Source organism: Petaurus breviceps, unplaced genomic scaffold (genome assembly GCF_028583685.1).
Source record: "Petaurus breviceps papuanus isolate PSGF00001 unplaced genomic scaffold, PetGlider_PUasm1.0 218, whole genome shotgun sequence".
In the NCBI taxonomy this organism is placed as follows: Eukaryota; Metazoa; Chordata; class Mammalia; order Diprotodontia; family Petauridae; genus Petaurus; species Petaurus breviceps.
The window spans coordinates 6,188,199-6,214,132 of NW_027185872.1; the positions used below are offsets into that span (position 1 = coordinate 6,188,199).

The 25,934-nt window shown below is 42.7% G+C and overlaps 1 protein-coding gene across 1 annotated transcript in view; it reads left to right on the forward strand.

Moving 5' to 3' along the window:
* The window catches only part of THSD7A (thrombospondin type 1 domain containing 7A), a 350,332-nt gene that overhangs the window by 193,627 nt on the left and 130,771 nt on the right, over positions 1 to 25,934 (forward strand). The window contains exons 5-7 of the mRNA XM_069094452.1: positions 2,943 to 3,011; positions 21,531 to 21,686; positions 23,749 to 23,961. Of these exons, the coding sequence (XP_068950553.1) occupies positions 2,943 to 3,011; positions 21,531 to 21,686; positions 23,749 to 23,961 (438 nt within the window). The remainder of the gene's footprint in view (positions 1 to 2,942; positions 3,012 to 21,530; positions 21,687 to 23,748; positions 23,962 to 25,934) is intronic.

The window sequence follows — 25,934 nt, forward strand, 5'->3', positions numbered from 1 at the left end:
TATATGACATAATATGTCAATTATGTCTTCACATTCTGTGACAAAGTCTTCAAGAAGTCCTGTCATGAATAGGACCTTTCATTCTCTTTTCCATTTACTCACTTCCTAAGATCACCTGGAGACAAACTTAGAAAATGATGTATTTAAGACATGACTTTATGAGTTGAAAAATTCCTAAGTATACACATTGGTGCCATGTGATTATTGCAAATGTAGTTGGGGCTAGCTTCATGTTCAAGTTTTCAAGGTAGGGTTAACTCCATCTCAAGGGTAGTACTGGTCAACCCAGCTTCTCTTGCAGATTTTTATGGTCAGCCCAATATTGGGCATTTCTGCTAAATGACTTTCATAACAAAGTTCCTGAAGGCTTTGAAAATTTTCACCTAAAATCACATTAAAATAAATATCTTCCCCCAGATAGGGTGCAAGAGAGAAAAATCGTGTGCATACTGCTATTAAAATATACATGTTGGCTTAAAATAAATGTCAGTGTAAATGTCCATATGTGTTACAAAATCTATATAAAATGAATATCTGTGCTGTTAATATGTGATGGGACTTAATTGTGGAAACGTGTGTCCTTTCAATGAAAACATCAAGACTGTCTCTAGGTAACAATAGCTAGCATGTATAGTGCTATAAGCTTTGCAAAGTCCTTTATGTGCATTATCTCATTTGAGCCTTACAACCACCCTGCAGGATAGATGCTATTATTATCACCATTTCACATATAAGAAAACTGAAACCAAGATGTGTCAAGCAACTTGCCCCAAGTCATTTAGCTAATTAGCATCTCATTTCCAATGCTCCAACAACCAACTGCCCAGATACTCACCCTGATACGTACTTCACAGGAACATGCACTGCTTTTTGAAAGTTTTTGGTGATTTAGAAACAAATTTAACAATTTTTACTGTACAAGTTCCATTTAGAATTTCCTGGCAGGAAATATTGTCATGTACATGTACATGATATATCTCTGATCTCCAAATCCCCTTGGGAATCTGCACCTCCAGGTTAGCAGAAGTAGACAGAAAACATTGAAGATAGCAGAACATGAATCCCCCAAGCGAAAATAAAGCCAGGCACTTTGAAAGTCATCAACTGCAAAACTGAAAGCTTTATCCATTAGAACTGAAACTCCTTCATGGCAGGAACTGTCTTATTCTGCTGTATTTAATTCTCTGCACTTAGCAAAGTGCCCAGCATGTAGTAAGTGAAGTCCATTAACCAATTCCAGTGGAGATTTTAAAGTGAGAGAATCCTGGTCTGGAGGAAAAGACTTAGAGGAGGGCCCCAAAGATAACCTACCTCCCTTAATGGGCACTTTTAAGTAACCTTAGCTTTTAGTTACTATTTTTAAGAGATTAACACTGCCTAAAGGTATTTACTAGGCAGCTGGGTGATGCAGTGGATAGAGAACCAAACCTTAAGTCAGGAATATTCATTTTCCTGAGTTCAAATCTCACCTCAAACACTTACTATCTGGGTGACCCTGGGCAAGTCACTTCACCTTGCTTGCCTCAGTTTCCTCATCTGTAAACTGAGCTGGAGAAGGAAATGGCAAACTGCTCTGGTATCTTTACCAAGAAAATCCCAGTAGGGGTCACAAAGAGCTGGACACAACTAATATGACTGAACAACGACAGAAGATGTCTACTTCTGAGGAGTCAGACTACAGTAGGGATGCTGTCATGTCTGGCTTTTGCCTGTGACTCAGCAGTTTCCCAAAACCAAGCCCTTAGGTCACCAATTGTTCATTCAGGCAGAGGTGTGCAGGCTGCCCTTATGGTCACAAGTGGGGTCTCTTTGACCATCTGCACTATAGTGCAACACACAGCCAAGTCCACTCCAGCCCAGAACACTTAGGAAATGGGAACGAATGCCTTGTGCATCCAGGGGGTTGCACTATCCCCCCACCCTCTCAGACTTTCCTAGCACAGACATGGGCAACGCCCCTCTTGGTGCATGCCTAAAGCAGCCAGCCAGCCAGGGATACTGCGCTTTTGGCGCCCCAGCTGGGTCCGCAGGGGCACTGTCCCGGATGTTTGCTATTCTCCCTGAGTCACTAAGCCTCAGCAGAAGCGTACTGATGCGGCGGATGCAGGCAGCAGCAGCAATAGCAGCAGGAAGATGGCTCCCACTACAGCTGGTGTCGCATCTCCTTCTCCTGCTGCCAAATCCTTGTAATGCTCCTGCCCTGGCAGCCTTTCCAGCCCAGCTTCAGGTGAGCAAATGGGAGACCCTTCTGCTATAGAGTTTAAGACAGGCCTCTCGTCTCTGGAGAGGAGCTAGCCAGAACCCTGGACAGCTCCCGGCTTTGCCTGATGCATACATAGGGGTCGGGCAGGCAGCACATGAGCCAGCCACCCATGGGCCTGGGCTAGCGTGAAGCTTAGCAGAATGTCTCAGGGAGAGGTGGCACTCTGAGCAGGGTCCCCACGGCTGACGAAAATATAACTTGTCTCAGTTTGCATTAGTAGGAGAAGGCTCTTCTGAGAGCTCTGAATGATGGGAAAAGAAAGTCTAGATAGATGTCCCTATGATACAGACAGAAAAGGGCTCTGTGTATTTAAAGAAGGCCCCAAAGGCAGAGGCTGAGCAGAAGATCCTTCATGCTTCTGTGCAACCTGAGGAAGAGGCCCTCAGGAGGAGGCATTTCCCGCATTCCACTCAAAACAAGGATGTGCAGTCTAGGACAAGAGAGGTGGAGGGTCTATCTGTCTGTCTGCAGAAAGCAAGGGACTGCTGCTGCTACTTTCTCTGATGCGTAGGAAGGCAAAGGCTATGTGGGAACAAGGGCATCTCCATTAATGAAGGGCCTCAACTGGTCACTGTCCGCATCACAGCCTTTGCTCTCTAGATGTCACTTGCAATGCCTTTTCCTCAAACTGCTTTGCACACACATTTTTGCTTATGCTGCTATTTCCCTGTTATTTCAGAAAGTCAGTCTCAGAGCCCGTCGAAGGCTAGTGCTGCACCCCTTCTATCCATCACTTTTGAAATTACAGGTAGGTGGGGCTATTCTGCTTGACATTTCAATCAGAGGATGGGAAGGTGGGGAAGGGCAGGGAGAGACCTGCAGAGACCCAGAGCTCATTTCCCTGCCTCAAGGCTTAAACCATTCTAGAAAGACATTGATATCTATCCCATTAAATGGCACAAAGTCTTGGTGGTTTTATAGTTATTGACATCAAAAGAAATAAGATGTTTAAAGAGATGTTAACATAACTGACAAATTAAAAACTTGTGAGCAGAACAGATATTATAAAGAAGGTACTGTGTGTATAGTGTTGCCTTACTTGAGGAATTTTAAGTGTCTCTATTCAACAAACATTTATTAAGCTCCTGCTCTTTGAAAGGCAGCCATGCTAGATGCTAGACTGGGGATTCATAAATGAAGAAAGCCTATTGTTTGCCTTCAAGGGGCTTATAGTCTAGCGTGTGGAATGGGGAGAGCCAATGAAACCAATGCAAAAATAACTATAATGCAAGTTAGAGTATGACAACTTAAGTGTTCTGAAATTTGAGAAGTTGCCATTAAGAAAAACTTCCTGGAAAATGTGCTGTCTGATGTGGTTCTTGAAGGAAGGGAAGGATTGGGATGCACAGAAGTTTGTGATTGTGGGGGATGGAAAGGGGAATGAAGTAGCATAGGCAAAATTAGGGAAGCAAGAGAGGACATGGTAAGATAAGGGAGAACTGAATAACCCAGTTTGGCTGGAATGTAGGTAAGCATGAAAGGAAGTCATGCAAAGTCAGACTAGTAAAAATAGTCCAGAATCTTGTACAGCTGGCACAGATAGGCTTTCCTAGTTACTTGTGTTTGTAGGGAGTGGCAAGAAAAGAAGATGAATCATGAAAACTAGGTATCTGGTTTGCCCAGATCCCAAGAATCTGGCTCTGACCTTAAAGGTGTGCAAGTGATCAAGAGTTAGAAAAAAAAACATTACAGCTGGAAGGATCCTTTGAGGGAGATTCTGTAGTTCATACACACACCTGATTTTATATGTGAGAAAACTGGGGCTCCAGGGCATGCAGTGACCTGCCCAAGATGCTACCAGTAGTAAGATGCAAAATCAGAATTGGAACCCAGATCTTCTGACTTCTTTTCTAGCTTTCTTTCTCTGTGCCACATTGCTGCCTAATAAATATGGAACAATTTAAGACATTTCAGTCCCTGTGTGGCAGAAATTTCCACTGGAATTTTGATGGCTCTGGGTCAGAACAAAGGATTAATACCCAGAAATGGGGAGGTTCTATATAGCACCATATGGGCTTAAGTTGTTTCTGATTTTCACAGAGAACTTCATAAGAAAATATGGTAGTGACCCTCTGGGATCTCTAGTTTATATTAGAGGACCGTGGATCCTGAAGGTTGTCTGAATCCTAAAACAAAGTCAGGACCCAGTAGCCTCTAGGACAGTAGCTGTCCAAGTCTGTCCTGGACTATGAGTATGGGTAGCTGTCTATGGGAATCCTACTGGAAAGGAGTTCCTGAGCAGGTTGAGGACTCATTAGTCATTGTCAGTGCACAGGAAAGCAGATATAATCAGTGATTATGCCTGCAGACTTAGAGCTGAAACATGCACATTAAAGCAAATAAACACCAGCAAATAGCCCCCAAACTGATGTCCTCCTAGGAGCAAGTGCGCCACAGACATTGGCTTTGCTCACTACCCTTAGGGCAGAGTGGAAGAAAGCTTCCTGTATTGATCTTAAGAATGACTTTTTGTCCTTTGTAGTTTAGCCCCTCACCTTATTTTAGGAACCTCAGTTTTGGTGAACAAACCCATGTTCACTCTGTGAAACAGCAATGGATGATGGGGAGAACACTGGGTTTTCAGGTCAACATTTAAGGACCAAGATTCAAATCTTGCCTCTTCTACTTACCAGCTGTGTGACCTTGGGCATCACTTTTTACCTCTAGATGACCTCTTAGGTATTAAATTCTCTTCACAAATAAGGCAAGAAGAATGTAATGACCTGCCCAGGGTCGCACACCTAAGTTAGATGAAAAGCCTAGCCTGTGTGACCTTTGTCCTTTCTATCTGAACAACCAAATATGTATAATCCCCAAATTGGAATATGAAATGATGACTGAGCTTGCAATATACTTGACCAGAAAACCACAAGCAGGGATGTTTTCTGGTTCCAGAAAGTCCCTGGTGTTCTCTGACCATCTCTCCCTCTCTCTTCAGAAGGCAGGCATTTTCCCCATGCCAAAACCCAATACAATGATCACATGAGAGGCAGATTCTTCCCCACAGTCACAAGAATTGGTTTCTCTTCCTTTATCTTCCCCATATTATTTTTTTTTTACAAACCAGTTAAGCTCTCTGTACCCCTGTACCTTTATTTGTAATATGTCCCTCCTTGTCCCTCAGGCATACTTTGAGAAAAAAAATTAACTGATCCATGAGCAAACTCGAGGAGACTGAGTCAAACTCCTTGTGCTGTGGGTTGCTTAGCTGAGACAGCGAGTCTATGATATTTTTAAGGGGGAGGCAGCAAGTCCCTACAGAGGTGAAAAATCCTCTTTAACTGTGAATCATAGTATATGTTCCTAACCTGGCCAACTACCTTTCAAATATGGGTTTTGTCTAAAGGAGAACCAGGCCAGTGGGTAGGCCATGAGGGGTCACACAACCTGACCCCCTTGGCCAATATGTGCATAAATCATCTTTGTAAAATCTTTGACGTATAATCTCATAGGCTTTATTTAAACACCGCTGGTGACAGAGAACTCACTACCTTATGATGCATATCCCATTCCTGTACAATTTTGGTTTTTAGAAAGTGCTTTCTTCTTGCCTTTGCACTGAAATCTACTTCTCTTTGCCTCTCCTTGAAGTGTCCACGTTCCGCCACCTGGAGCTGTACCTCATCCCCTGATAGGCTAGCACATACGAAAATGTGGCAGTCATGTGCTTCTGGACAAGTGCGTTTCGGGATTAGAATAGTCATTTCTTTGAAGGGATCCTCATATGCCCTAGATTCAAGTCCATCGGTCACCCTCATCACATTCTTGGCAACAAAGGCTTATCAAAGACCTTTATGAAAGAAGTTGCCCAGAGCTGAGCTCAGCAAGCTAGTGGGGGCCTGAAGGGGGTAGTGTAGTGAGCAGAAGGCAGCAAGAAGCTGGTCCTTCAGCTCCTTCTTTCTAGGCACTCTACACACTTCAGTATTTCAAAGGGCTATGACTTACTCAATGGCAGCACCCATAGTCTGACAAATATTGTCTTGCATTCCTGAAAAACAACCCAAAATTGACTCAGTCAGTATCATCATTTTCTATAAAACATGGCAAATAATTACTATTCATTTAAGAAAAGGCTCTGAAAGATAGCAAAATGTTCCATTTATAGTGTCTGGAATCATTTGCAACAGTTAATAGAGCTCTGTCAATAAAATTGGGCTCTAGTAGAAAAAGATCAGATGACTGTCCATATCCTGAGTCTTTCCTGTTATTTCTGGGGTCAGTAATGCTAACCAAAGGCTTACAGCCCACAGAATGTCCCATGCCCAAACTGATCCTCTCCACAAAAACCTAAAATGGAACCTAATCTTGAAAGTGTTTGAGAAGAACAAGAGCCCCTTTAGGAACTGGAATGAGCATCCCAGATCCACCCATTCCATCTTCTGTCTTAATTTCTTTCTTATTTCCCCCTCCCCTTTTGCATCTGTTGAAATAGTAAGGGCTTACCCCAGGCATATAAAAATGGGTGCAAGGATATGTGAGGAACTCCCTGCTATACCTGAATGCTAAAGGAAGAAAAGCCTCCTAAATCCAATTTAGTTCAAGAAAAATTGGTGATATGCCTACTACATGTAGAGATCTGTGTTTCCATGTGAAAAAGATGTGTTGCTTGGCTAAGCCACAATCCTGGCCTGGCTGGGGTTTGTAGGCTTTTGTGATAAGGCACCAATGCTGAGAACTACTAAAGTATACCTGAGGCTACATAAAAAGCTCCTACTTAGTGGTCTGTGAGATTGGAGAAGAAAGGGAAGATTAGACTCAACGTCATATAGGAGGCACATGAGTTAGTCTTTGAAGTATGCAAAGGAATTCAACAGGCAAAGAAGGAAAATACCTTCCAGGTATATAGAATGAAGTGAGCAAAGGCAGGAGGGGGAGAAGTAACTTGGCATATACAGGGGGAAGAGGATTTTCCAGAAATATAGCCAAGCTCATTCAGTACTTGAGCCTGGATCCCTAGGTTGTTATTAATGGTCATGACTACAGAAAGAAAATTCCAATAATTTAAAGGTTTGTAAGTTTCAGTCAAAATAATTTCATCAGTATGAGGTTCTCCAGCACTGAAATAAAGATGACCGATAGTGTCATCTAAGCTACCACAATTACTACTCATAATATTTGGGGATAAAAACAAATCAAGATTTGCTTGTATCTGTGTGTAACATTAAGGATAGTGACAGAACCTAGGGGCTCACTGCTGTTTGTGAGTCAAGATCCTGAGTAAGAGGAAAACACAGGTTAGGCTCATAGCCTGATGGAGGAGACGGAAAAGCTTGAATTCATATGAATTCTGCCCTAAAGCCGATATTTTGAATGGCCCAATAGTACTACCCACTTTCTATTCCTTAGCCTCCCCCCCACCACCACTAAAAATCCTCTTACCCAAAACAGGTTACACAGGGTCATTATTTCTAGTGTTTCCATGTATTTGTTTAAAGACATTCGTTCAGCATCCTGTTATGTCGCGAGCTGCTGGGAGTGCCTGCGCTGATTGGGATGGCACAGTTTTTGCTGTTCTTCATTTTAGCCATAGTTAGTGCTTTTCTTCAAAAATCTCTGTTTTAGGAAGCAAATTGTACAGCGATGAGCCAATTCTGGGCAGATCTGGATCCAGAGGTTAATCATTTCCATGCCTACCCACATTTTCCTTCCTTTTGTCATTAAAATCTTGGCTCTGGACACTCCTTAAGAAAGATCTCCTCCCCTCCGCGTCCTTTGCCGTCTAGTCCTTGGCCACGTTTTCTTGGACATTCTCTTGCTTGCAAAGGCTCTATTCAGGCCCTTGGAGAACTTGCTCTTACTTTTCTGTGTTCCCAGTGTAACAGTGGAACTGTTCATCCCTCAGCCGCCAGACTCCTGAACCGCGAGCCCATCTTCTCTTCTAGTCACACAAGTCATTTGTGTCATCCCCTATTCCAAGGTAACATACCACTGCCTTGAATTCACCTTACATCTTTCCATTGATTTCTGGATCACCCACAGTTGTGATTCTTCAGAAAATCATAATAGTTCATGGGGCTAGGTTCTGTACATAGGCACTGGAGATGTGAAGACAACAATTCACTGGACAAGATGGCTGCAGTGCCCCCATCCAGTTCTGAGGATCTAGGATTCTGATATCATTCAGACTTGTGGTTAGCAAGTTACTACCAGAGGCACTTATGGCCTTCTGATTCCCAGTGGTCCTTACTAAGGAAAGGATATCTTACTTCATGCCTGTAACCTGAGAGAGGTAAAATCTTGCTGCCATTCATTAACACAATGACCTCCATTAACAAAAGAAAGATGGTGGTGAGGATATTAGCTAATCTGGCCTCATCAGGATATCACAGTCCTGGGGCTCTCTTTTACTCAAGTGCTGATTCTGTCAGTGCTGGGTCAATGACTGATGGCACCAGGAGGAGCCATGAAATGTGTACTCAGGCTGTTGTCTGCTGAGTGAATTGAGCAGTTTTGCAGAAGCCAGATTGTCTCCAGCAAAAGACAGAACAGAAACAGCCTGTGGCTGGCAGCTTCCTGCTTGCTGCTGATGGCCCAATGGGGAACAGGTCTTCTCTCCAGTGTTAACAGGAGAGCACCAACTCCATTGTGAAGCTCATTAATATTGATTCCTGCTAAAAGCAAAGTGAAATAAAGAGGAAAGAGCAGCAGGGGGAGAAGGACAGGATGGCAGCAAATTCTTCTGGCCTGAGCTCTGTCATCTGAGCAAGGGGCTCTAGGCCATTAGACAGTGACTGTGGGGATCATAACAAATGCCACTTCTATTGGGTGTAGTCATTTGAAGTCATACTCTTCATGAAATGCCATTCAAGACATTAAGTAGGCACTTCGTTCTGCGTTCAACATCGGGATGACTTGTCTTAAAGGTTTGTGTTGTTTGAATTGGGCAAAGCTGGATATCCTGAGTACTCAAGGAGAGACTATTCTGATTCTGGAGATTTAGATCTGTATCTAGCCATGACCTGGGACTCTAGATTTGGAGTTTTTTATCAGCAAAATTGGTCAAGCAATATCAAAGAGCCTTTGCCCACAAAACCTGGGGATGCCTTCCCCACTTCCCTGATTCAACCATCAAGCAATTATTAAGTGCTTACTATGTGTCAAGCACTGAGACGGGCAAATAGATTAGATAGATAGATAGATAGATAGATAGATAGATAGATAGATAGATAGATAGATAGATAATAGATGGATGGATGGATGGATGGATGGATGGATGAACAGGTATACAGATAGGTAAGTAGAAGGATGGATAGCAGACAGGCAGATTTAGTGAGCAAGAATTATTTAATAAGCACTTACTATATCTCAAGCATTGTACTAATCCCTAAAGATACAAATAACAACAAGATATTCCCTGCCCTCAAGGAGTTTACCTTCTAATGGGGGTAGACAACACACAGAAGCAAGCAGAAAGAAGGCAGGGGAGTGACAAGGTTACAGGGATGATGTCAAAGGTTCTAGGGGGGGGGGGCGGAGTGGAGATGATGGCCTGAGTGAAAAGGCATGGATGGAATGAAGATGGCCATGAAGTGAGGTGGAATATATAAAATTATATACAGAATATATACAAGCTAATCATTCGAGGGTAAGGCTGCACTAGCAACTGAAAGGTCAAGAAAAGCCACTCATGGCCTCATGAATGAGCTGAATCTCAAAGGACAGTCAGTATTCCAGGATGTGGAGACGAGGGGGGAGCACTTCCCAGGTAGAAGAGATCACCTGTGCAAGGGCACAACAGTGAGAGATGGATGGCTGTATATGAAGGATAGCAAAAAATCCTCTTTTCTGGACAAAAGTGAATGAAAGGAATGTTAAATTGGGCTTGGAAGGGTAGATTGCAACCAAGTTGTGAGAGGCATTAAATGGAAAATGGGGGGGGGTATATTTGATCTTGGAGGTCATTGAGAGCTTCTAGAGTTTACTGTAGCAAGCAAGGGAGTGATCTGTTCAGATTCACGTTTGTCACATTGTAGCAGCAAGCACTCTAGCATCCCCAGGGTGGCTGCCAACACAGGTTCTTAGATCTGCCTTTCTAAAGGCAAGCAACTCAAAGTGGGTTAACAATCTTGCTTTAATCAAACATATGTCATCTACCTAGCTCAGGAGAAAAAGGTCAGCACCCTGAACTTCAGAGAATACAAACAAGTTACAAGCAGACAACAAATACAGAGAAACATCAGCAGACAGGCTTCCAACTGTCTGACCATTACATCCTTACCTAGTCAGTTACCAGACAGGGAAGCACCAACATCTGGATTTTCAAAGCCAGGGGGTTCAACAGCTGCCCAGAGTCTTGTCTAGTGAAATCACACAACACTTCTCAAAGTGAGCTCCAAAACAAAATCTCACATCAGGGATTATATAGCCTTCTCCTGGCTCAGAGAATGTCACAGCCCTCTTGACCCACTGCCCAATCAAAAAGCAACAAGGTGTGGGCATTTCTGAAAAATAAGCCTCCCACCACAGGTTCCAGGTGACCACATTCAGCCTATTAGGGGGCAGAGTGTATTTTCAAATCAAGGAAGGTTCTCAGAATCACTTAAGCCTATCAAGGGGCCTAGGGGCAGGGAAGATTTTAAATTCCCATTCCCATAACACACCTATGTGAAGGATGAATTCAAGATGGAAGCTATTGGAGACAGGGAGACAGAGGCTCCTGCAAAATAGTCCATGTGAGCAGAAATGAGGGCTGGACTAGGGGAGTGACTGTATACATGCAAAGCAGTGGATAGATAGAAGAATGTGGACATGGAAGAAACCTGCAATGGCAGCTGCTTAGAAAGGGGAGGCAAGGGAGAGGGTTGCTACAAGTCCTTAGTGTTCTTCCTCCTGCTCCATGAAGCCTGATCTCACTGCTCAACCTCCTCAGAATGCTCTCCCCTACCTTGGCTTCCCACTGCCCATTGACTCTGAATTGTTCCATTAAACCCTGGATTATAAATCATTTCATCTGCATGTTCAACAGCCAAATTATGCATATTAAGGTTGTTTCCAAACATTGATAATATTACTAACTAATATGTCTAGAGTACTTTAAAGTTTTTAAAGCATTTTAGTCCATTATGTCATTTGGGTCTCGAAAGAAGTCATCTAGATAGGTTCCACAGGTGCTCTTATGCCCATTTTAGAGATGATGGAACGTTTAGGAGCTTTGTGAGGGCAAGAGCAACAGTATTCATACAAAATCTACTCTATGCTAGCCTCCACTGGTATCTTCTTCTGGGTCTCATCATGACTTACAGGTAACTCTAGCTCTTGAAGCCCAAGTTCCAGCTGGTCCTATTGTCCTAATAGTATTTCATTGATGAGCCCAATGATATCTAATGGGACTTGTCCAAGGAGTGGCATACTTACTCAAAGAGGTTCCATCCTAGCTTGGGAAGAGGGTGATTGCTTGGCCATAGCTCCTCTGGAAGGTCAGGTGCTTATTCATGTGGAAAAGGGGGGGGTGTGACCTACACTGGGGACAGAACCAACTACAGAAACTTGGATGCTGAATAGTATAGGGATCAAGGCCCTGTGCTTAGTGTGGTATGGAGGACAGGAAGGTAAAACAATACCATGGTTTCTCAAGGAGCATACATTCTATTGAAATGAAAGAATGTACTCATGGAGAATTCTGACACAAGATGGCGGTTGATGGGAGCAGAAGAGAAAAGCAAACAATAGCTCCTGGTGGAAATGAGGAGGAGGAGGAAGAGGACACTTTTGTGGGAGGAATCCAGAAAGGCTTCAGGGAGGAGGCAGCACTAGACTCTAACCCTTGAAGGAAGGAAAGGATTTTAATGGGCAAAGATAAGGAAGAACTGAGTGGCAGGTTTGGGGAATGAGCTTCATGGCAGCAGGATACAAGAGCTTGGAGGATCATAGGAACAGAACTAGGGGCAGAATCATCTAGATCCCCTCTTTTTATGCCAGAGGAAATTAGAACACAGGAAAGACAAAGGCAGAAAATACCAGAGCTGGGGTTTGAACCTAGGATCATCCATTCCAGAGCCAGTTCTCTGTCCAATATGAGCTAGAACCAGAGTGGGTACACAGACAAGCTTCAGTTAAAACCAAGCCATGGGAAGGGGAGGGGGGAGTGTGCATAAATGTTTGACCAGGAAAGTTGTATTTTATCTTGGAGGCAAATGAGAGCCACTAAATATTTTAAGTAGAGAACTGGATGGATGAGATCTATGCCTTGGGAAGATGAATTGGGCAAAAGAACAGTGGATTAGCAAAGGGATTGCCCAGAGACAGAGAGACCAGTAAAGAAGCTCTTGCCAGAGCCCAAGTGGGAGGAAGTGAAGCCCTAAATGGGGGTGACAGCTCTGTGGGGGGCGAGACCAGGATGAATGTGATAGGTGTTGTGAAGGCAGAATCAGCAGAAGCATGCCTCTACTCCTTCCATATCCCCATGGCCCAAGGTGGGGCACAGCATTTGCAAGTAGTGTTTGGACACATGGCAAGCATCCAATTAATACTTATTTGTTGACACTAATTTAATTAACTAATGTTGTACCAATTGCTTCCTTTGGAAAGAACATCTCTCCTGCAAACTATATGGTTTTGGGAGTTCTGCACTCAAGGATTTTGAGGCTTATGTGGATATGAGTTCTGGCTCCCCCAGGGCCCTATCAGAACTGGTCCTTCTGTGTTTGACTCTGCACCATCCTCCCCAGAGAAAATTCTCATTTTCCAGCTTCCATTTCCAGCCTCAGTGGCCAGCAATAGTGTGCAAACTTCACTCCTTCCTAGTCAGAAGCAAATTTTTTTAAAAAACCCACAGCACATTGGAGCTAGTGCCACAGACAGGGTGTTTGGGTATAACACCAGAGCATCATGCTGTAGGAAGCTGGTGGGGCAATGTGGAAGAGTAGATGTTCTTGGGTGCACTTCAGGACCAGCAAGTTTTATCTCAAATTCCCTTGGTGAGTCATGCTTTGCGAGGGAGCCATTGCACCTGCTAGAGACCAGACCCCAACTCACAGATGCAGCAAGGAAAGTCAATTAGCAAGCTCAAGGAAGTTCCTGTTTGCTCGTTTACCTGGAGTATGTGGTTTTCTCCTCCTGTCATAAGTCAAAATGATTAGTCCAATGCAAGATCAGCAGAACACGGGGGTTGAAAGGGACCTTTCTGGCAATTTGATCCACTTACACTTGAATAAAAATCTACTGTACAATTCCAAGATTATTGAGAAGAATTACTATTTTTAAAAAGCAAGATTTTAAGCGTTGATTCTAAAAGACAAAGAGCACATCAGGAGTAAAGTGAGCATTTATTTAGCACCTTCTATGTGCCAGGCTCTAAGCACTGGAAATACAAAGTCCCCATTCTTAAGGAGCTCGGTTTGAGGGGATGGAGGAAGGTGGGGTGGGAAGCAACATGCAAACCACTCTATATAAACAAGAAATAGGAAGGAGAGACAGAAGATAATCGCCTACGAAAGGCACTGGCATCAGTGGGGATGTGGAAAGTCTTCTTGCACAAAGTGGGGTTTTAACTGAAACTTGGATGAAGCCCCTAGGCTGTGGGGAGCAGGAGTGCCCCAGGTGGAGAGCACAGCAGGGTGTCTTTGAAGAGGCATTTGGTTCTTAAAACTCCCCTTGTTTTGTTTGTTTTAAGAGATGACAGCATAATTCAAGTTACAAAACTGTAATTAACCTTTGTCACTTGATAGTTACCTGGTTGGATGAATAAAAGAGCCCCGTTATACAAAAAGTTATGAATCAAATCACTATCAAATATCCCAGGTGGAGGAGACTTTCAAAGCCATCAAACCTGAAGCAAAGCAGAATGAGGAAACCCTCTACAGGGTGGGCAGTAGAGCCGTGATGCCTCCATTGCAGACCTTCAGGGCCAGGGAGCTTCCTGCCTCCTGAGGCAGCCCACTTTCTTTGGGAGAATTCCAACTGTCTGCAAGTTGTTTCTGTTTTTTTCCTTATATTAAGCTGAACTCGGCTTCCTCCAGCTGCTCTCAATTCTGCTTTCTAAGGCTAAGTAAAATAATTCTTCCCCTTGATGGCCCTTCAGTGACCTGAAGACCGCCAGCATGACCTCCCTACATTTTCTCTTCTTCAGCCTCAGTATCATTTGTTTCTTCACCCCGGCCTCATCCGATCCAGTCTGCAGTTTCCTCCAAATCATTCTTCCATTTATCAGCTTCTTTTCTCTGATGGAGTGGCCAGAACTGAGAATAGCCTTCTGGCTTCCCACAGTCTGACTAGGAGCGGGCACAGCAGGGCTGTGTCCTCCCTTTGGCCTGCCCCTGCCCCCTGTCATTACAGTCACTTCACCAGGTGTCCTGGCACACACACTGAGCGTAACAGTCATGGAGACCGTAGTTAGCGTCTAGACATGCTGCAGGCTCCATACGCTTGTATATGAAGTTGTGTAGTTTAGGCCAGATTATCATCACGAAACTCCATCTTGGTCAATCTGACCCAGTATCCTTCCTTCTACTGTCCTATTTCCCAATTATGCTGCCCTCAGATAGTTCTCTCAGCTTTATAGGCGCAACCAGGTGATGCAGGGGATAGAGCACCAGGCCCGGAGTCAGGGAGCCTCAGCTTCCCAAGCTCAAATCTGGCCTCAGACACCTACTAGCTGTGTGACCCTGGGCAAGTCACTGTTTGCTTCCATTTCCTCATCTATAATGTGAGCTGGAGAAGGAAACGGCAAACCATTGCAGTGTCTTTGCCAACAAAGCCCTAAATAGGGTCATGAAGAGTCAGACATGACTGAAAAATGACTGAAAAACTCAGCTTTATGCAATCTAAAAACTAAGTCTGGAATATGGTTTGTGTATATATATGTATATATACACATATATATGTATGTATGTATACATATATATGTATGTATATATACATGTAACCAGACTGTGGTCGATGTGGTAGAATAACCAAGGCCACACATCTGCTCCATCTACCACATTCTGTTGATCTGCTGCTCCAGGAACCCTTTCAAACACAGGAAGAGTTTGCTTGTGATGAGCTCATGATGCCTTGGTAACTACTGCTTCTCTTTCTGAGGATTCACAGCATCCTTTTAATAATGTATCCCACTGCATGGAAAATGTGTTTACTTCTTTCAAAACAATTCTGAGAGGAGCTGTCCTACTTGTTACATTCTTGATGCTGGAACTGAATCCTTAGTTTCTGACAAGAAAACTTACTTTCTACCCCATTTGAAGATGACAATTTTTTAAAATATTAGAATCCCTTAAATGGGTTCATTTCAGATTGTCTCCCAGTCTGGTGACACCCTCCATTAAGAACCATTCACAGATTTTTTTTTTCATTTTAAATATGGGTGGTGAATCTTATGCCAGTTCCTACTCAATTGCCTATTTAATTTTGACCTTAATTGATGAAATTTTTTTTGAAAAGTTACTGTCCTGAACCCATTACCCCTGGATAGAATCTGTCCCTGTGGGGACCTCAGAAATTTTAGCACAAGGAGCCTCCTTTGTCAGTGGTAATGGTTCTTTAGAAAGTCCAAACCAATGAATTTGATTCCATATATCACAAAACAATAGAGTTAGGAGGCCATAGCTGGGTCCCTGGCCAACTTTGAAAAACCGAGTTTCACAGAGTTAGAGCTCAAAGTACTGTTATGAAGGCACAAGCCTATGATTGTCTTCTGTAAGGTGGAGAATGCCTCTTATCTGCCTGGGAATTGATCGAATCAATATGTGTCCTGTTTAGAATAAAACCCATAAAACAAAACCTGAAAGGGGAATAATAAGAGAGAAATAAATACTCCAGCTGTCTGCCTTGGTTTGCTTGATTGATGAGAAAGATTTATGTACTTTCAGAGGAAAAATATAAAACAGTTCATTTTTCTAGAGTTCACTTGGATGAACAGTGAGACAGCTTTCAAGAATATTTGCCTTTAACTCATTTCTTGTGCTTTAATTTGCTAAGTATTTCTTTTGGTTTGGGTGGGTGTTGTCGAGTTGTTTTCAAACATGTCCAACTCTTCATGACCCCCCAGGGGTTTTCTTGGCAGAGATCCTGGAGTGGTTTGTCGTTTCCTACTCCAGCTCATTTTACAGATGAGGAAACTGAGGCAAACAGGGTGACATGACTTGCCCAAGTTCACACTAGGTTACATAGCTAATAAGTGTCTGAGGTCATATTTGAACTTAGGAAGATGAGTCTTCCTGACTTCAGGTCCAGCACCCTATGCACTGTGCCACCTTCCTGTTTGGTTTGGATGGAGAATCGTGTCCATTTAAAATGCTCCAGTGGCCAAATCTGGCCTGATCAAGAACAAGACCAGACCATGAAAATTAAAGAACATGTTTGGCCAATCACACCCACATTTAAAAAGCCAAAGTCTTTGAATCCAAGGCATATTGGATCTCACCAGACTCACTTCATATTTTTCATGCTTTCTAGAATAATATCAAAAGACTAACAATTTGTGTTTTTACACTATATGAAAGAAATTAATATTCTTGAGGATGGGATAAATGCACCTATGTATTAGAATGGTATATCATTCCAAGCTTCATAAAGAATTGCCTAAAGAGAAGAGAATTTTCCACAATGTTTTTATTTTCAGAGATGGCTCTCCAGTCTGTTGACAACCTGCATTAAGAATTGCCCAAACGATTTTTTTTTTCATTTTAAGCACATGTGAATTTTAAGCCATTTCCTATTCAATCTGGCTATTCCTATTCAATTAACATTTTTTGAAAAGTTACTGTCAGGGATCCATTGCCTCTAACTTGCAGGATCCCAGCCCTTGATTGAGGTACACCTGGGTAAAGAGGGAAAATTCCAAAGGTGATACCAGGAAAACAATTGTTACAGATCTTGTGACATAAAGTTTCTATTCAGTAGGTCCAGTTTAATTAAATAATGCATCTCCTGCATGAAAAAACATTGCTAGACTCTGGCACAAAATGATAAAGGCTCCAATTCTACCATCCAGTAACATCCATTCTCCTAGAGGATGTGTTGTCTGCACAAATCTATCCAGAGGGAAAAAAGGCCCTAATGCAGAGGGTCTAGACAGGCTTCCTTTTTGGAAGTGGAATCAGAGCTGATCCCTGAAGGGGAAGGAATCCACGGAGTGGCAAAAAGAGAGAGGAGGAGAAAGAGAAGCCATTCCCAACTTTCAGATTAGCCTATAGAATGTAAAGGTTAAGGAACACATGGTTAGTCTGTGGTTGGAACGTAGAGTACACAAAGGGGAATCCATACATTGTGAAATGTCTGAAAAGTTAGGATAGAGTCAGACTGGGAAAATCTTTTAATTCTCTGCTAAAGAATTAGTGTTTTCCTAAATACTAAATGATCCATTAAATTTTTTTGAGCAGGGGAGTGAAGTCAGATCTGTGTTTTGGGAATTTCAACTTGACATCATTGTAGAGGATATACTGCAGATATATTTTGCAAACAAATGCAAACATTTTAGAAGGGTATTGCAATAGGGGAGGGCATTGATACAGTAGATGTTGAAGAGGCAAAATAAGAAGATTTTACAACTGACTATGGGGATGGTGGGAGAGGGAGGGAGGACAAAAGTGTTGGTGACCTCTGAGCAAAGCAGTTTGGGTCAGCTGACGGGGCTGGGGGCCCTGTTTTAAATGTGCAAAACTTGAAGCAAGGAAGCAGCAGTAAAAAGTAGAAACTGGTTGGTCTAGAAGTGCGTCTGTGTGAGGGAGAATTACGGAAGAACATCTAGACAGAGTGATCCAGAAGAAGTGTGTTATTAAGCAGAGTGGAGGAAAACCACTGAGAGTAAGATAAAGGCAAACTCAGAACAACCCAGAGATGTCCCCTCACCCCCAGGAGACTGGCCAAGATTCTAAAAGATAGACAGTGTTGGAGGGGCTGTGGAAAGGCAGGAAGGCTGGTGCACTGTTGGTGGAGCTGTGAAGAAGTTACACTGTTGAGGGAACCAACTGACAATTATGCAAAGAAAGTGACCAGTTTGCCCAGACTCCTTGCTCTGGAGGTCCCACTATGAAGCCCATATTCCAATGAGGTCCAAGACAGAATAAACATGCAGTACGTATAAAAAATTCACAACAGCACTTTTGTGTTAACAAAGAATTCTAAGTAAAGTAGATGTCCGTCATTTGGAGAATGACCAAATAAATTGTGGCATATGAATGTAATGTAAGATTGAGGACTTAAAGGAAACAATGAATGTGAGGAATTCAGAAAAGCATGAGAAAAGTTAAGGTAACTGATGCAAAGTGTAGTAAAAAGTAGCTGTAAAACAAAATATATAGCTATAACATAGTAAATGGAAATAATAGAATAAGCAACAAACCCCCATAATATTGTGTAATTATAGTGACCATTCGGTCTCAGAGATTTCCGGCTTCCTTGAGTTATAAATATATACTGTCACAAAGGAACTGCTCAGTGTGGCAAAGATTCTAAGTCTGCTAAAAAGAAAAGTTAAAATTTCTCTTTCCTTGTTTTGCTCTACAATACATCATGTTTTCAGTGTTGGGAAGCTAATAAAATCAATCATTCTTAGCTTTGACTAATGTGGAAATGTACATTGGAAAACAATCCTGCTTAACATAGCAGGGAAGTTCTCTGTGGTTTGTACAGCGCAAGTAATAAAAGTACGATCGTGTTTGTTTTCACTGCAGTAGAGAGAGATAATTAAAATATTTCTGGGAGGAGAGAGGGAAAACAAATCTGGGAATCCTCCGAAATAACTAATGTGAGCATTTATAACATCAGTGAAGAAGAAGGATTCAGCACCTCAAACATACGTGTTCCTAGTCATGAGACAAAGAGGTGTCATTAAGGAAAATGGGCATGGTCTGGATGCAGGCATTGGGAGGGCAGTGTTGGATGGGTAACTACTGGCTAGCTCAGGAAACTGGTGCCTGCACAGATCATACACATGGGATTTTCCATACCTGCAATCATTACTAGAGTGAAATCTGTATGAACAAAAAGAAACAAAATCCCATAATAATAATCAAACAATTCCAGTGACAAGCACTGAACACTCTCTGATTCCATTAAGGAAAACTTTAGGAGGTGACTACTGTATGTAGTTTTGTGTTCATTGAACTTCTCATTGGCATCAATGGGAATGAATGGTTTTGGACTCTGGTGGTTTCTAATCACCTTCCTCTCAGAGAGTACAGATGCTTTTGACCTTCTGAAGAAATAAGATACTCAGCTAGCATTGTCACAAAGTTCTTCCTCACCTCTCTCCTACACTATTATGTGAATGTTCTTAGTTACACACAGACATACACACACCCACACCATTGTAAATATATGTATATATAATGAGTATTGTAAATTATTACACATCTGTATATACATATCCACCCTCATATGTATGTATATGATATATATAATATTTAGACCATATGTACTTGTGTGTATTAGAAATAGATTACATATATGCATATAAATCATAGATAGATCATATATACTGCTTATTTATACCTACTTATTTGCACATTCTCTTCCCCCATTCTACTGTGATCTCCTTGAAGACAGGGACTGTCTTTTGCATTTCATCAGTCCTTAGCTGTTTTCTTGGTGCATGGTCAGGGCTTCATATATCGATTAGCTCTTATTGACTCTAGTTTTATTCCACCTGACTTCTCTTGACATTTCCTATCATTCCCCTGACATATTGCCAAATGTTTTTGTTTGGCGTTGCCAACCATGGAATTCCATCTCTAACCTCAGGCCTTTACCCAGGTTGTTTGGCATCACACCAGTGGGGGCTGAATTGGAGGTCACGCCTTGGAGTGCTGAGCCCCATGTTTTCCCAAAAGTATTAAAAGTGCAAGCTCAGACTCCACATGGTTTACTGTCATCAAAACACCCACCACAGACAACTGTGTTCCTTACTCTGCCTTCTAGAATCCCTAGTTTCCATGGAAGCTTCACTCAGGAGCCAGGCACTATTGGGAACCTTCCCTTATCAAAGGAGGTAACAGACATGCAGCATTTTGTAAACCTTCAACTACTGCTTAATTGCTACATGATGTTTTATTTTCATTATCCCCTCCTATGTTAGCATTGTCTTCTTCCTCAAGTTCTCGCATATTTACTTATCTCCAGTAGAATCTGATCCCCCTGAGGGGCAGGAACTATTACTTTTTTATCTCTGTATCCTCAACATCTAGTGCCAAATAAGGTGCTTAATAATTGCTTCTTGGATTACATTATATCAATGGTAATGTGCATTAAAGCCATGGACAAATGTTTTGACACTCATTGATGCATAGATTCTGGCAGACACATCCCCTACACATGCAAAGAGACACAGATATGCAGACACACTGCCTGCTTCCCATCTGCAGAACCAGCAAGGAGGAAGGCTGCTCTGGAAATTCTTGTGGGTGAAGGGCAAGGGGCAATCATTCATCAAAGCAGCCCTTTCCCTCCAACTCTGCAGTCCTAGGAGGAGTTTCATGTTCTCTGTCTTCCTGAAGTTTCCTCCCTGAGGACAAGCCAAGACATCCTGATAGGGACTGGACAGGAAATCTTGTCCACAATGGTTCTGTGGCCTGGACAGGAGGGTTGTACTTGGAGAGGAAGAAATGGTAGAAAAAGAAGAGGAAAATGAAGACATCGTGTGGAAATTAGAGCTAGGAGAACTGTTGGCAGGAACCATTCAGACATCTCTGTTGTTTTCCTTATTTGCACCATCCTTCCTGCCAAGGCCTCAGGCCAAGCTATATATGCTTCAATTGGAATGAAGTTCTTGTGGTTATAGAAATGGAGTTTGGTGTCTTCTGGGAGTAAAGACGTCAGTTAGAAACCACCCAATTACTCCCAGTGGCATTCCCCTAGATAGATATGTCTCCTAGAATTGAACACAATCTTCCTAGTCTGACCAATGGGTCTATGACCTTCTTAGCCCTAGGACCTATGCCTCTTATAATGCCACCCCAAATCAGACCAATTGTGTAGCTTCCATGGCATATTAGTGACTCACATTGAGCTTTCTCTTCAATAAAGACTTAATTTTCAGACACATTTTTATCTAACCACATTCTTATGCTTGAGAAGTTGATTTTTGGGACCCACAAGTAACACTTTGCATCTTCTCTTATTAAATTTGATCTGATTAGATTCAGCCCCATGCCCAAACCTCTCAAGACCCTTTGGAATTATACCATTGAGATCTGTGAAATGAAAAGAGTTCCATGATCCTTATTTAAACAATGTCGTCCTCCTTCCATGTTGGAAATACCGATGTGGGACGATGCTGAGGCTCACAGTCCTTTTTTGGAGAATTTCATTTTTTTTTCATTTTCCCCTACAGCTTCCAAGCCAGTAGACTGGAAACTCTGCACAGGGCCCATCCCAAACACCACTCAACTGTGCCACATTCCCTGCCCTGTTGAATGTGCAGTGTCAGCATGGTCAGCCTGGGGACCTTGCACCTTTGAAAACTGTGATGACCAGCAGGGCAAAAAAGGTATGTAAGTGGCTTCCTAGCCTTCATCAGGCCTTCTGCAATGTGATGTGCTGGCTTAGCCCTCAGGGTTTTTGTACCCTGGGTATAACACAGTGCTGGACACATAGTAAACACATGGTAAATGGCTTGCTGAATTGAATTGACTTAACATACAGGACCATGAGTTAAGAGGGAGAAATCATCGTGAATGGAGAAGGCTTATGTTATAAGGTGAACTTGAACAACAGATGACGATGATGTCTCATAGTATGCTCACCTTTGACTATGTATGAACCATGGCCACTCATTCCCCATTACAACATAAGCCCCCAAGAACTGGGATATCTTTCTTTAATGTTGGCACCCCCAGACCGAAGCACAGGACCTTGAACATAACAGTTGCTTAAGCATTGTCTGTAGAATTGAAGAAGAAGAGGTTGAACATATGATGATGGAGTGCCTTGCTGCATCATGGGGAGAAATGAAGAGTCATTGACTCAGAATGTTTCTTCCTTTATGTTGGAAGATGTGTCAGTAGATATGACAGGAATTGTGGAACCCATGAGTACTACTAAAGGTGGTGCTTACTATGCAAAAGAGGAGCATTTGAGAACACATTACATGTCTGGAATTCAGTTACCCATCCACCTCTCCTATTCAGGGAACAGCTGCAAACCACTCCCCACCAAAAGAGGTTTCAGAGCAGTTAAAACAAGGCCCCCCAGTTTATTCAGAGTGTGGTGTCTTAGATATTTTCTCAGAACCTACTTTTGCTTCACACATATTCAAACAAAAGTTGGACAGCCACCTGTCTGCAGCATATTATGGTGAGGATTCCTTCCATGTATGGTTTGAACCAGATGGCCAGTGATGTCCCTTCCAACATTGAAGTTCTGTGAATTTTCATAACCTTGATGAGCCAGTTCCTGAGCCCACAGAAAACTAAAAGTAATTTAGTCTAACTTAATTTAATTTAGAAGGAGAGAAAAAGGATGACGTAGTCTGGCACAGTAAGAATTGACAGTCAGACAATAAAAGATGATCTGGATAAAATATTCAAGGTATTCAAGAGAAAAAAAAAAGCTCTATAGTCCCCAGCTACTGGGGAGAAGGCAAACATTTCTGTGTGGTCCTATAGCTCCTGATGGCATCACTGTATCATACACAGTGGTATGTTTGGCATGATTCATTAAGAGGTGATTAATGGATTACAGTCCCCTCTGAGGCAGGGAACCATGTTACATTTTCAAAAGATTTCCTTTCAAATAGTTAAAATGTAAAGTAGCTTTGGCACTCAAAGTTGGAAAATCCAGTAGTTATCCAGAAAATTCAGAGCCCAGTGTGATACTACCATAGCTAAAAAGATGTGAGGCATCTGTCCACCAGGCTCCAAGATCAGTGGGTGTCAGGTAAACACATTATCCCATGGGAACACCAACTTTTTCCTAAGGGTCTGGTAAGTGGTTCAGCAACCAGCGGGTATGAGTCACCTCCAGGACTGGAATGCATGCTAGAGGGCAGTACTTCCAGTGGTTAGATTTTGGAGCCAGACCCAGAAGGACCTCAGTTCAAATCTCACTTCTGACATTTACTAAAGGGGTATGATCAAGTCAACATATCTCTGAGTTGCCCTTTCTCCTATAGGTAAGATAGATGGAAATAGCATTCTCCCTGCCAAAGAGGGAATGTTTGCTTAGTTGATAGAGAGCTGGTTTATGAGCCAGGAAGAAGGACCTGGGTTCAAGTCATATCTCTGACATATTGCCCGCTCTGAGTCACCTTTCAGTGCTCTGGAAAACTCTCCAAGACTATAAAATGCAGAGTAGTTGCCAACTTATATTGAAAGGGTGTTAACTCACTAGGGAGTTTGTGGTGTCAGTAAAATCAGAGGTTCAGTCTCTATCTCCTGATTTACCTCTCTCTAGGATTATTGCTAAGCCTTGATTAGAATTTTATGTGAAATACTTCACTCTGAGCAGCAGAATTCCATTTTCCTCTAACTCCTTAGATGACTGTGCCTCCTGGAGCTGTCCGTTGTACTAGACCATCCACTGACCAAATCTTTTTTTCCTAAATGCTTCAGGCTTTAAACTGAGGAAGCGGAGGATTACCAATGAGCCTACTGGAGGATCTGGAGGGACTAGTAACTGCCCTCACTTGCTGGAAGCCATCCCCTGTGAAGAGCCCTCCTGCTATGACTGGAAAGCAGTGAAGCTTGGGGACTGTGAGCCAGACAACGGAAAGCAGTGTGGTCCTGGGACACAAATACAGGAAGTGATCTGCATCAACAGTGATGGTAAGACCAACTTGCATGATTAGAATGATAGCCATGGAGCATGGTGGGGAGGACTGAGTGAGCAGCCTTCCATTTGCAGAACCAGATATATCATTGTCAGCGTTTTGGATGTTCAGATGGATCATTTCATTTGAAATGCCATGGTGTGAAATACCAGACCTAACAGTGACACACTCAAAAAAAAAAAAAAAAAAAAAAAATTAAAATATGAGAAGTGACCATTGGTGACAGGATGGTGACCATGCTTACTAGAAGGAATTAAATTGGAATAGAGTAAAATGTGCTTGTTTTGATCTTGCTTCATGTTTTAAATCTGACCTGTCTTTATTGGTACTAAGAACTCCTTGGGAAGGAACTGCCTTTACCAATGCAGGAGCTATGAGTGACTTCCTCAGTGTCACACAGCCAGTCTGTGTCAATCATGACTTGAACTCACACCTGCTTAACTCCAAGGCTAGCTCTCTATTCTCAAAACCATGCTGTCTCCCTAGCTTCATTCTACAAACCATTTTGTCTTCTCCCTTCTGATACAGTAATGCAATTATGTCAGCTTTGGTGCCAGTAATAATTTGCCTTTCAGCCCTGCTGAAGCATCCAGAGTCTAAAGGTGGTCTTGACATAAGCGTTGATCAAAACAGGGGCTGGGGTGGAGATCTTTCTTTTATGGCCCCTAAAAATTGCTTATTTCTGTTTGGGTACAATTTACATGACAGGCACCTTGTAAGAAGAACACAAAAGAGCCTCATTTCCTCACTCTAGACTTGTGTTTGATGGCACCACATTTGGCACAGTGATTGGCCCCTAGGAGGCAATGAATGCTGCTTCTTCCCCTAGTATAAAGCTCTTTTTTTTCCTTCTCCCAGGATCCAGACTGGCCTAATGAGCACTTCATAGCTACTGTGGTCTCTCAGAGTCTCTTAGAATCTGAATTCTGTGCTCCAGGGCTCTAAACTCAACCTTTGGCAGATGATTCCAGACCTTTAACCACAAAAGGGAACCCTGAATGTGGCCTGGGCACCAACCATGTGTCCTCCAGATATCCAAGAACACCACAGGGGGGGGTGATACATACAACAACAAACTGTGTAATACTTTATAATTTGCAAAGCACTTTAAATACATTGACTCATTTGATCCTCACAAACTGTGAGGTAGATGGTATTATTGTACACATTTTACAGATAAGGAAATTGAGACACATAGAGGTTAAGTGACTGCCCAGGGTCAGACAGCTAGAGAGTCTCTAAGGCAGGACTTGGGTCCTCTAAGGAAGACTCAGGTCTCCTTTACTCCACTGCAAAATAACTGGACCAAGGGGTTGACAATAATTTCTGTTTTCTGATGAACTAGTGCTGTGAACTTGAGTGAATCATTCCCCATCTCTGGGTCTCAGTTTCTCCATATTTCAGCTCAGCTGTCTCTAAAGTCCTTTCTTGCTCTCAAATGTTTGGATTCCATGGCTATTAGAGCTGCATGCCCATAAAAGTGGGCCCTGGGGCCTGGGACCATGATGATGAGGTCTGTTGGAGGCAAGGCAGAAGCATTCAGGGCTCCCTCAGGGGCACTGGAACATCTGGCAGCTGTCATCATTTCTCCCTTCCTATTTGCCTTCAGTGAACACAATTGTTTCCTCCTGTGGCTCCCAATAAGTGTTCTAAACAGAAAGCTGTCCTCTGGGGTAGGAAACTCAATGTTGTTATGGAGAATTCTTTACCTTAAGGCATGACGATTCTTCTATTTCTTAGCCTAGGCCCAAACCACACGTGTGTTAAACCTTAAACAAGATGCAGGCTGTCCCACACTTCAGTGCCGTAGGGAGGGAAGGAGAAGGTGGCTCCTGTGGTTTGGCAATGCATAGTGGTTTTTCTGCCCTCACTGGAGAGCTAAGGCCAAGTGCTCTGATGCATGGGTCCCAGGGCCAGGCTCTGATGTGGAAAGTCAGAGAGGGGGTCGCCTTGTACCCATCATGCTCC